Consider the following 12228-nt stretch of genomic DNA (forward strand, 5'->3'; position numbering starts at 1 on the left):
TTTGCTTTCTTTAAGTTACCTTTAGAATCAGATCTATATCTTTTGGAGTTAGGCCATGGATCCACAGTGTTAAAATCCACAAAGACATGGATCCAGAGTGCTTAAAATCTACACCAATATGGATCCACAGTGGTTAAAACCATTCTGTGAGGCTGGTTTACCTTTGTTAACCAAGAGTGACTCTTCAGCCTCCATTCCCAGGGAGTGCTGGGACTCTGAGCACTGAGCTCTGCCAGCTGAGGCCATGCTGACTTTCTCCTTGAACTGTGCAGTAACTTGAGATATTTAATCCTAAGCAGAAATCTTATATTTAAAACTACAGAAAGGGAAAAAACACTCTATGTATCATGAAAGTAGAATGGCCTCTAAAGAGATTACATTTTAAATCTCTTTTGTGGCAAGTGGAATTGGATCCAGCGTTGGTTTGCCTGAGCTGTGTGCTGCTCAGGGGGCACTGGGCATGCCCTGGGTGAGCTGAGCCTGATTGCTCCCAACTGCTAAACTCTGGCTTTTAACTTCAGCTGTGAAGGGTCATAACATGACCCTGATCATGCACAACAGTGCTGTGCTTCCATATACTGTGCAGTTATTGGCATGTGACAATGAAGCATGTAATGAAATGTAGATTCAGTTCCATGCATGCACAGTAGTTCATTGGATTCCTCAAAAGTCAGACTTTAAGCTGATTTTTTTTTTTTACTTCTTTCTAAAGCAGTAAAAGAAAAATCTGTTTTCAGGACATCCATAACCAGAAAATGAAATTTAATGAGCATTAGCACATTCAGTGAGAAGTCATTAATTTCAGAAGAATGTCATTCGCAGGAGTTAAACTGAGGAAGGGGTTTAGTTTTGTCAACTAGAGGCACTAAGTTTTGTGTTCTTTTACTTATGTTCTTTATTAAGCCTGTACTGTGCCAATGGGTGCTGATAAACCAGCCCAGAGGGGTGTGCTTGCCTTTATTCCAGCTAGTCTTCTTAAAAGCAGAAATACATTTTAGAGGATAAAGATAATCTAGTTTTTTATAATTCCTTTACTCTGAAACTGGGAAGCTGTGGAAAAGCTTTTGCTGGAGATTGTGTGGTTGCTTTCTAGGCTGGGGCCAGTACTGCTCTGCTTTGAGTTGTCTGGGTGAAGGTTCAGCACGATCACAAGGCAGATTGAACTGGGTTACCAGGAGTTCCTCCCCCCATTTTAAAGTAAAACGAGTAAAGGAGAAGTTGAATGTGTTGATTCTTTACAGATAAATATTTTATAGCAGTCTTTGTCATGAGGATGGCTTATTAGGGGAACAAAATAGAACAAAGTTTTCCCTCTTGGAGATGAAAAACAGTCTATCTGGGAGCCTTCCCAGTTGATTCAAGTTATTGCCTTTGGGACATGAGCTTTTTAATGGCCTGGAGATGGGAGCTTGCCAGCCAGGTCAGCAGCCGGAAGGCTCATGCCCTAGTAAAGGGAAATTACTTCCTGTTGTGACTTTCTTTCATCTGCATATTTCCCACTCTGCTGCAGCAATCTAGTTAAGCCCAAAGCCTGGCTTCATATCTCACTGCCAAATTCACCTGAGGGAGGGATGGGTGAGAGGCAGGCAGAAGAAAGTATAAAATAGTAAGAGGTTTGCTGGCTGGTATTTCCAGTGATAGGCAAGAAGGAGAGAAGCTGTTGTGTGCACACTGGGGAGCTCTGGAGTCCTTCCCTCCCTGGGGATTTGAGGTCAAGGCTGTGCTCAGTCATGTGCAGAGTCAAAGGATGCAGCCCAATCTGTGAAAGGGGAAAAGCCACCAGGTCTTCTCTACTGCATAAATGTCATGTGCCAATCCAAAAGCACTGTCTGGTCTCCTTTGCCTCACCCAATTCATTTCCTGGCACAGTGAGTTAAAAGGCAGATTGGTATTTAAGTCTCTACTTTCTACTCCAGGCTATGAAAAGGGCAGCAGCTGAGTAATGACTTCCAGGGAGGTATGTTATGCTATATGCTAAAATAGACTTCTCAGATTTCAAGAGAGCAAAAATATTCTCCACTGGAGTTTTTTTGTTTTGTTTTTAATTTTATTTTGAACAAACTCTGCTCAGAATGCCCACAATTCAACACCACCTTTCGCTTAAATATTACACAAAAATCGTGTGAAGTTTAGAAAACTTAAGGACTGTTGTGACCATACGGATGAATGAACTGGTGAGAAACATTTGGTTGGAATAGAAGGGCTTGTGAAGGGTGCTGGGGTGGGAGCACTAGGACAAAGCACCTTTTCCAAAGCTAGGGTTCCTGTTCCTCACACAAGACTGTGGAAGAGCACAGTCAGTCCTCTGGCCATAGTTCAACAAATGGTGCATGTGGATGCCCTCTTTGCCCCTTTTGCATTAGCTGTGCCATAAATGGGGCTGTGCAGGTTTCTTCTTTATTGTGCTGCAATAAAAGTCTCCAGGTTCAAGAGTGGCTGAGGTTTTCTTCAGGAGGAGCTGCAGATGATCACTGCCTCCCAGAAGAGAAAAATCAAAGCCCAAATTCTGGAAGCAAAGCTTCCTGCCCTGGCCAGTCCCACGGGAGGCAGAGGGGTTGAAGCAGGGCCAGGCTCTCAGCTGGTGGAAATGAACAGCTCGACTGGAAGTCAATGGGATTGTGTTAGTTTTCACCAGCAATGGATCTGGCCAAACATGCACCCCCACCCCTCTCTCTGCATGTCTGTCTGGCACAAGGTAACTCTACTTTTAGTAAATCCCTGATCCAAATTACTCGTTTTATGTCAAAGTTCCTAATTCCAATAAAAGACAAATGTTGGTAAAGTTTTTGCTTTAAAATTGATTTACCTGCCTGGACACAGAAGGGCATTTACTGACAGTTTTTTCTGGCTTCCCCTGCTAACTGCTCATATATTTTAATTTTCTAGCAGGATGTTTATGATATGTTTTATATGTATGTTTTATATATATGCACCTACATAAAAACTATATCTATATAATAGTGTGCATATGTATTTATTTTTTCAATTGCCAAAAATTATTTCACAGAGCAAATCCTGGGCCTTCCACAGAACTTTTGGTGCCTTCGTTTGCTATTTTTAATATATGCTGCAGAGGTTTGAAATTGGAAATTTGTTATGAGGTGAGGAATTCTCACACTTTCAGAGGAGTTCACAGCACTGCAGTCTGCTGCTTCCATTAAAATCAAGAAAGCTGGAAGTAAAGCTCTAGTTAATGATGGACTAATATCAACTGAGAAAAGTAAATTGTCCTTTCTTGTACTTAAAGTATGTTTCCCTAGAGGGACCTGGGAGTGCTCCATAATCCTTATTACATGCAAGAAGGGAGGGAATCTTACAAGGAGCAGTGTCTCTTCTGTGACACAATTCTAACATCATCAGAAAGCAAGCAAACCAACCTGATTACTCTGATCAGGCAGTGAGGGCTGTGGTGCATGTGAGGGTAGGATTTATCTCACCTCAATTTAGCTGGACTCAAGCTCAAGGATCCCTCTGTGATCAGTAGAGGCAGAGTGGTGTCCACGGGGAGCAATTCAGCCTGTCTGGAGTTGTCACCCCAACAGTGGTGGGGCTGGTCACCCTCTGGAAGCACCTGTTTCTGGGGGTTATGGAGAAGTCCTCGATAACAATCTCTGAGTAGGTACCTGAGTTTCAGAATGCTGAACTTCACAGAAGTGAATCCACTGTCAGGTGACTTAGGCACACACTTCTCAGGGGCTTCTAATGCTATTTAAGAGGTTTTGTTCCTTAGGTTCTACTTCAGGTATTCTAGATCCAGCTTCAGTATCAGAGCGTTTAGAAATACTGTATTGGAAAGATTTTAGGTGTTGTGATAAGAATGTCAAATGAAAAGGCATTACTTGTTAGGTATGTGACTTGAAAATTAGATGGACAGTATTTAAGGATGGAGATAATCTTTAAACACATCACAAAAGGAACAAAATGCCTCCTAAGCATGAAAACAGAACCAAGCACCACAACATGGGATAGAAGTGCCTGTCATTTACATGGTGGTTTCAGGTTAGTTTGATAGTGCTCTAAGGCTTCTGCAAGAATATTCTTTAGCAGCTGTGTTGCTTCAAAACGTTGATGTTAAATGCAGTATCATACCTCACTGAGAAAAGTGCCTCTGATCAGCTGTTTTGTAGCCAAAAAAGCATTTATAGGGAATAAAAGTGCATGTTCTGATAAAAGTTCATACCACTGAACTCCTTGGCTAAGGCAAGTTCTGTCCTAGGGTAAAAAAAAGTTCACTATAGAGAACAGTATCAAATGCCTATTATATTGTTCTTTGTTTCTTTGCCAACTGTGGATTTAAAATTGGAATAATTCAAAAAGCAGTGGGACATTATGACTCACTCAGTACCTCCTGGGCTTCTGACATTATCGTAAAGCCACATACACTGGAGTGTAAGGTTTAGTTAGTGGATTTCAATAACACAGCTAGCAGACTTTATTGAAAGCACAGAGTACCTGATTAACTGTAAACAATGATTTATTTCTTCTCAACACTCAGGGCATTAAAGCTCCAGTTACAGGTGTGTTATGCTGAGTGACAACACAAGTGATGCTTTTTGGAGGTTAAATTTACTCCTTCAGTCAAAATCAGGAACATGTTTTAATAGTAACATTGAGTTTTTTAAGGCTTTTCTTTTCAGTATTTGTGGAATTAGTGTAACTTTTATTTTAACTTCTTTTTCATACGTTGTCTTTGAGTTCCCCCTGAAAACTCCCAGTGAAATACTTGGGGATGTGGGTGTTCCATAGAAGAGAGAGATGAAATAAGATGAGTTCTGGCTGCAAGATGTCCAATGCAATTAATGTAGAGAGTCTGCATCTTTATTTAAAAACTGCAAAAAAAAGAGTCCAACAACATATCTTCCATTGAATATCAACTTTATTTCAGTTGCCTAGCATGTATAAGCTGAAAAGGGAAATATATTTTCCCATAAAATCTTCTAGACTGGAAATGTAGAACAGTTTGCTTGAATCCAAATGTATATTGCTTAGTCTCCACAGGAAAGTAAAGACTTATTAAGTCATATGTCAGCTGAGTTGAATTATTGATGTTGAATTGAACATGTTGAACTTGGAGATTCATCAACTTTATAGTATTATTTGTTAGAAAAATGCCGCCTCCTATCTATTTGGACTGACTTTTTATCATCTCTCTTGTTTATTATCTCTTTTGAGTCAGTGGTTGCTGACCTGACTAACAGCTTTCATCTTTGTATGGCAGGCTGGTTCCATATGTGCAGGTGCTATGGAATTTATTGTCTTTACACTGAAAAATCAAGATCTAGTCAATATGTTTGTATATATTTAAAATATTCTTAAGGTAGAGTTAAGGTATAATATTCTGTGATTCTGTAGTATTTAGGATGTACTGATTTTAAGAGTCTGATTTCTAAATTCTGATTTCTAAGAGTCAGGAAATTCTAACTAAAGGATGTAACTAAACATTTGACAATGCAAAAAATCTTAAATTTCACTGAGTGAGAAAAAGACATAATTAAAATTCCAGAATCAGCTGTGAGTTGCCTTTATAATCTCTACCTGGTAGAAGAAATCCACTTACTTTGTGTGCACATAAATTATGCTTAACCTAATAGGCCCAAATGTATCTCCTTAAGTCGCACAGTCTTTGAGAGAGAGACCTGGATGTCCCTGTGTTTCTGATATCCAGGAGGCTCCTGTGGGCCTAGTGGTTTTGCAGAACCTAGAACTTGTAATCCACAGATGAAGCAAAGGGCAGAAATAAGTCTTCTGTGGCACCTGCGGAACTGGTGGGTTCCTCTGTAAGCATCTGAGCTGGCTGATCTCAGGTGCAGGGTCTTTCTCATAGTCAATCTATGACAAGTTGACTGACAATCTGCTTGGAAATAGGACATGCATGAACAGACCAAGCTGTGATAGACCAAGTCAGCTAGGGTTGTGCTGTAGGAGTTAAAAAGCTGGACTCCCAAACAGACTGTAACTCCCAGTAGTTACAGTAGTGTGAAGGTGCTCAGGATGTTGTAGCCACCCTTGCTGTCTCTATATAGAGTCACAGACTGTTTAGGGTTGGAAGGAACCTTTAAAGATATCCACCCACCAGAGACACCTCCCAGGAGATCAGGTTGCTCCAAGCCCCATCTAGCCTGACCTTGAACACTTCAGGGATGGGGCATTCACAGCTTCCCAGGGCAGCCTGTGCCAGTGTCTGACCACCCTCATAACATGTGTCTTCCTCATGTCCAGCCTAGATTTCCCCTCTTCCAGTTTAAAGCCATTGCATTGTCCTAATACATAGTCTGTGTGTGTGATGATCTGGATTCTGACTGGCACTATCAGGGCAGAAGCTGCCATTCCTGTTGTGATTTGTGCCATAACTGCAGCACTTTCTGTGGGAAGTGACATTGCTGGAATGTGCAGATAATGTTTCAAATGAGGGCTAGGATTGAGCTTTATTGAACATGTTCAGGTTTCTAGGCATTTAAAAATGTTACAATCTAGGATTCAAGTCTTCTAATTTGCACTGTGAAACCAGGTTGGGTTTTTTTTGGGTTTGTGGGGTTTTTTTGATTTGCGTGTTTTCGTTTTTTTAAAGTAGTGTATCGAACTAAAATATCACTTGAAACAGTGAAACTGCCCTTTGATGGTGACCTCTGTGTGTATTAGAGTCAGAATCTTTCTATAGTTAATGTTTGCCTGCATCTAATGGTTTTGTTTGTTACAATAAGCAAAAAATGAGGGCACTGGTGAACCTGATAAGGTTCCTCTGGATCAAGCTATCCATAAAGAAACAAATGATCTAGTGAAAGGCTTGGGATGGAGTCACTGCTTCTTATTTATTTATAAGTCTATTTTAATTAGTGTTTCTGTTCAGATCCACAAATCTCTTGGGAGTTGGAAGTTTTTACTCTGAGCTGATTTTTGTTTGGTGGCAGATCTTAGTACACTGAAACTGATCTAGTTCAGAGGGAGTTTATCAGGAGATACAAAGAGCTGCTTCAGTTTTGATTCCTGCAGGACTGGAACTATAGCCAGTGCTGGCTTTAAACAGAGCAGGTGAAAAGTCAGCTAAGTCTGGGGCAGCAGATTCCTGGGAATGCCAGGGTGTTGGCAGGGAGAGCTACAGCTTCCAGTCAATGTGGCAAATGGACTTCATGCAGAAACATCTTCACTGCAGAAACAACTTCTGCTCTGATGTCTTTCAGCCAGTTTCTTTGTCTTCTTCTCCGTGCTGCCTCAGGGGCTGCTCCTGTTTCAGAGCATGTCCCTGCAGGACCAGCTTATTGTGAGAGCTCAGCTTGACAACCTGCAGTGAGACACACTGGCCTGACAATGGGTTTGCTAGCAAATGCCCTTCCCCTCCTGAGGAAGCAGAAGGCAGGTTGCTGAGGGTTCCTCACTCTTTATAGGATCAATCCACGTTGCTACAATATATTTTTGCTGCTTTTCTTACTGCTTGGCAGCATCTTTCCCTCAGCTCTTACACTTCCCCCTCCCCAATCTGGAGGGCTTTTTGAGTGAGACCAAGAGCTCACACGTGGCCTCTCACAGAGGAACAGCCCCAACGGGACCCAGTTTTAGGGTGGTTAGAACAGACCACCCTCACCACGCTCACTAATTGCTGCGGAGGCAAATGATTACTAGTTAACCGGTTTATTAAGGGTTAACACAAACTGAGGGAGGAGGTTTAGGGAAAATGTAAAAATGGCAAATGGCTCCCAGGGGATAGATAGATCAAGGAAGTAATATGTCCTTTGGGGCGGTAATGCAGAAATGTCCCGTGCCCGTAAGATGTTCTGTCCGAGAGGGTTGCGGACCGAAGGGGAGGGAGGGAGGAGCCCGAGCAGCCGCCTTGGAGGGCTCAGGACCCGGTGCTCGGGGTCAGGACCCGGTGCTCGGGGGTTGGGACCCGGTGCTCGGGGTCAGGACCCGGCGTGCTCCCTGGGAAGGCCAGGTTTTGATCCCTTAGCTGGGTACAATCAGCAGGAGGGCTTCGCTGGCTTAAAAGGCATTTTGCTCAGACTTCTGTGGGGAAGAAGGACCATTTCCCACAAGAGCTGGTCAAGAGGGAGGTGATTTCTGAGTGCTTTATGGAGAGACACTTCCACAATGAGGAAATTCTCTTGTTAGTTTGGATGGAGATTTGACCAACGTTTTTCTGCTTACAAGAGGCTGGGAAGTGGCTCATCTCTTAATGTCAAGAAGACCTTTTCCTTGGTGAAGTCTCTTGGAGGCTTCTTGACTGTTGGTGTAATAGGCTGTGGTGCTAATGGCTTGAATGATACACGTTCTAACAGCACTGAAATGCAAGAAGCCAAAACTACCTTAACAACTATGGTTCATTTGACTAAAAGAGGCAGACTGAGCAGCAGGTGGAAGGGTTAAACAAAAGGAAAAAAGATTATAAAAGTTTGCGGCTTTGGCTTCACTACAAATGGCTCTTTTGCAGACTTTATAGCATTAGTGCTGCTTCTCATAAACCTTGAAACCATTCATCCATTTAGAAAGATTAAATTGGTTAGTCATCCAGAACATAAAATATACACATCCATTTTGTCTGTTACCTTAAACCATCTGAAGTATAATAAATGCAATTGCTGCCATTAAACCATTGAGTATTAATGGTGGCCTCAGCTGTGGTGTTTACAGTTTGCCAGCTCTTGTGTTTCTGATCGTACATTCATCTGTTGTTGCTCCGGGACAGGAAGAGCAGAGTCTTTGAGTTGAAAAATACAGCTATGATATATGATGTGTGGGGCTCAGAAAACATCTTGGTATTAAATCCTAGAAATGTTACATTTTTTGTTATTCTTAGAAGGTCAGAGTTAAGAGGCACAAACTTCACTTGTGTTATCTTAATAGATTTATAATGGTCTGTTAAACAGTTTGCAGAGACAGGTTTGTTTAGTTTTCTAGTTACAGATGAAACTATTGCTATTTAAAGTTCTGTTCTGTCACTTAAACAAGTTAGACAAAATAGCCAGACTTTGCTAAAGCAAGAATTTGTAGAGAGACTTGGTCAGGAAGCAAATTCATGATGAAAAATACAATAAAATTTTAGATTTTATTTAGCAGCTTTTTTTCTTTATGAATAGTAGGGTTTTGGCTGGATTCATCTGTCCCAGAATTAAGCAAATTTGCAATGGTTGCTTCAGACTACAAAGCAATTTAATTGCTGCTGCTTTGAAATATGTAAGACATTATTTCAAAAGCAGGGATTTTCAGTGTGCTGGAAAAAACATTTGCATGTCTTTTAACTACTACATATAGTGCCTTTAATCAGAGCTTCCAGTTTGAGAGTGTTAAAAGTGGGAAGCAAATCCTATCTGAGTTTCCAGTTCCACGCTGGAAATGCCAGCTCATTCCTGCAGGAAACAGGAATGGATGTCACACTCCAGTTAACATTCCAAGTGGAGCAGGTTGCCAGCTGTTCTTGAGCATGCACTTGAGCACCAGCAGATTCTGTGGAGCACACTGAGGTAGGTACTCAGCACCTGCCCACAGGAACTTCACTGGCTCGAGTCTATCCCCAGTGACCACAAACAAGCTCCTCCCTGGCACTCCCCATGTTTCCAGGCAGAGGCTGCTCAGGAGGATGAGAGCACTTTCAGTGAGTCTGGCAGATTCTGCACCCCACACTGTACTGAGGTTTGGTTGTTTGGTTTGGTTTTTTTTAAGAATTTCTGGTTGCAAAAAGGTAACAAGCCTCCCCCCACACCCTCAGTATTGGTCTTTGCTGCAAATAAAAATTGCAAAGCTACCAGGAGTGAAAGAGGTGATCTGAAAAAGGCAGAACCTCATAAATTGTGTTTGTGGGAAAGGCTGTCTTTCCTTTTCTCCAACTGAGGGCATGCCAAGTTTGTCTCACAATATTTACAGTAAGATTTGTTTGTTTTGATACACTTTGTATGTTGTTAGGGAAAAGGCAAAAGAAAATCTCCAGGAAGTTTATAGTTTCTGATGAGACTGAGTTTGGGCTTTTCAGTCCTGTTTTCTTTCCAGTCCTATGCATGTCACTAGAAGTGTAACACATAGAGGGATGTGAGGCTGCAATTGGGTGAGTTTTTAACTGAACTGTCATTTGTTTTCTCTGTGTGAATTTGATGCTTACGACAGACCTCAGATGAGCAGGCTGAGGAAGTGAACTTGTTAGTTCATTCCAAGAGCAGATATAGGATGGGCAGGAACAACACTGGTTTCTCCTTTCTGTGCTTCATCTCTGACCTTGGCACATCACCCTGGGAGGAGGAAGTACATGCAGTCTGTGCCTGGGCAGTTGAGGTCCTGATAGATGACAAGGAGATCAGATTTATCCATGATGGAGCAGTCCCTGGTGTCGCTGTATGGTCAGCAGATCATCTCCAGCACACAGCTCTGGAGGCAACATGCTCTGGAATGAAGGGAAGCCTTGGGTGTCCCTCAGCAAACAGTCCTGCAGGGCTGTTAAACTGTGAGAAGCTGGAGAGGTCTTGTTGCACTGAAAGAGAAGCAGAGATGTTTGGTTTTAATGCCAGGGCCTCAGTTGTTTGACCCAAACTTCTGAACACTTTGTAGGGTCCTGGGTTATGGCAGGAGCTGAAAAATAAGAGAGTAAAGGTATATTTTATGTACTGTGCCAAAAAGCACAGAATTGTCTTACCCATCCCTAATATGTGCTGTGCAATGCTGGGGTGACACAATGTCTTCTCTCTGTGTGGTGGAAAACATTGATTAGCAAGGACCACATTTGACTGTCTGGGGCTGAAGCAGGATTGCCAAGTGTTAGAAGCTGTTCCTGTAGAGCTGGGAAGGGATTTTCATGTGGGCAGACTGGCTCTCTGACCCCCTTTCATCCCTGCTAATGGAGCAGCTGTCCCCTCCTCCCTGGCAGTTCCCTGAGCAGGATGACATACCCAGCTTATGTCTGACAGCTGTGTGGAGACCCTCCCCTTTGCACAGGTTGACATGCTGTGTACACCATCCAGCAGGGAGGAAGGGTTTAGGGCCCATAAGTCTCTTTAAGCAAAGTGAATAGCAGGAGGTGCTGGCACAACTAGTCACTGTTTAGTTTATACCTGTCAGAAGCAGGCAGCCTCTCAACTCCTATGTTTGGGTGAGTGTATTCATCATATCCAGCTTTTATACAAAATTCTTTTCATCTTCTCTGCACTTCACAGTTGTTAATTAATCCCACAGCACCCAGGGATTACTGGTAAGGCTTTACAGGAGAAAAGGGAAACAAGCAAGAATGACTGGGCCAAGGTCATGGGAGAAATTTTGTCTGAAGACCATTGGGTTCTGCAAGATTAAAGTGTTGATAACTGGTCTGTCCTTGGATGTCAGCCTCCATTTTGGGGGAAAGGAGTATTTCTGGGGTGGGCAGCTTTGATACTGTCCAGTGTATCCAGAGCTCCCCTTTCATTTGTTCCCTTTAGCATGTGTTTTTGTTTTTCAAGGCAAATGAAGGACAGAGAGGTTTTGTCTTTAAAGGATGATGGGGAACTTCCAAGGAAAAAAAATCTCATATTCTGGAACTTCTATGCACCATCTCTTCATTTTGCAATTACAGATGGGGGCACCTGACTAATTAAATTAATTGGCTCTTATTTCAAAACCATTGCGAAGATCCAGATACCCAATTCACATGGAAAAGAAAAGACTTGTTGGTCTGGCACCAGTAGGCCTTTTTGGAAGGTCTGTATTGCACTGATAATAGCAGCCTGGTAACTTCTCTGACAGTGAACAGCAAGTACAGAATATGCTCACAGTGCTTTCTTCTGCCTAGGACTTAAAAGATGACCGGAGTGATGAAGAGGAGGAAGATTCTGTTACAGATAATGAAGAGGATCCCACAAAGAATGGCAACAAGAATGGCTGTGGGTCAAGCAAACATCTCCTAAACAGCAGTCACCAGTAGCCACCTCCTGCAGTGATTTTTGCTCTGTTTTTAACCCAACCTACAGGATAGAATTTAAGTCAAAAGGCTTATGAGAGACTGTGATTGATTTATTGTTGGCTACTGGAGCTGGAAAACAGCCCAGTTTGGAGGGGAGGGAAAAATTGCATAACATGACAAAACGTGTTAATGACCCACTTTCTGAATCCTTGTTAAGTGTTTGGACACACTGCCTGTTCTGCTCTGACAGTATCTGCAAGCTCAGAGCTCAGGAGGGTCAGATTATTTACTGCCCCATTGATTCCAACGTTGGTTTTCAATCTGGTATAAGGTGTATTTCACCAAGCAGTTTAATTCACAGATGTTTTGTGGTAGGTGGG

General features: G+C 42.3%; 1 protein-coding gene across 1 annotated transcript in view; it reads left to right on the forward strand.

Annotated features, from left to right (window-relative positions):
- The window catches only part of CERS3 (ceramide synthase 3), a 38938-nt gene extending 27069 nt beyond the window's left edge, over positions 1–11869 (forward strand). Inside the window, exon 11 of the mRNA XM_009995338.1 lies at positions 11738–11869. Coding sequence (XP_009993640.1) covers positions 11738–11869 — 132 coding nt within the window. The remainder of the gene's footprint in view (positions 1–11737) is intronic.
- The last annotated feature ends 359 nt before the right edge of the window (positions 11870–12228 follow it).

The sequence above is a fragment of the Chaetura pelagica genome, unplaced genomic scaffold, assembly GCF_000747805.2.
Source record: "Chaetura pelagica isolate M959 unplaced genomic scaffold, ChaPel_1.0 scaffold453, whole genome shotgun sequence".
NCBI lineage: Eukaryota > Metazoa > Chordata > Aves > Apodiformes > Apodidae > Chaetura > Chaetura pelagica.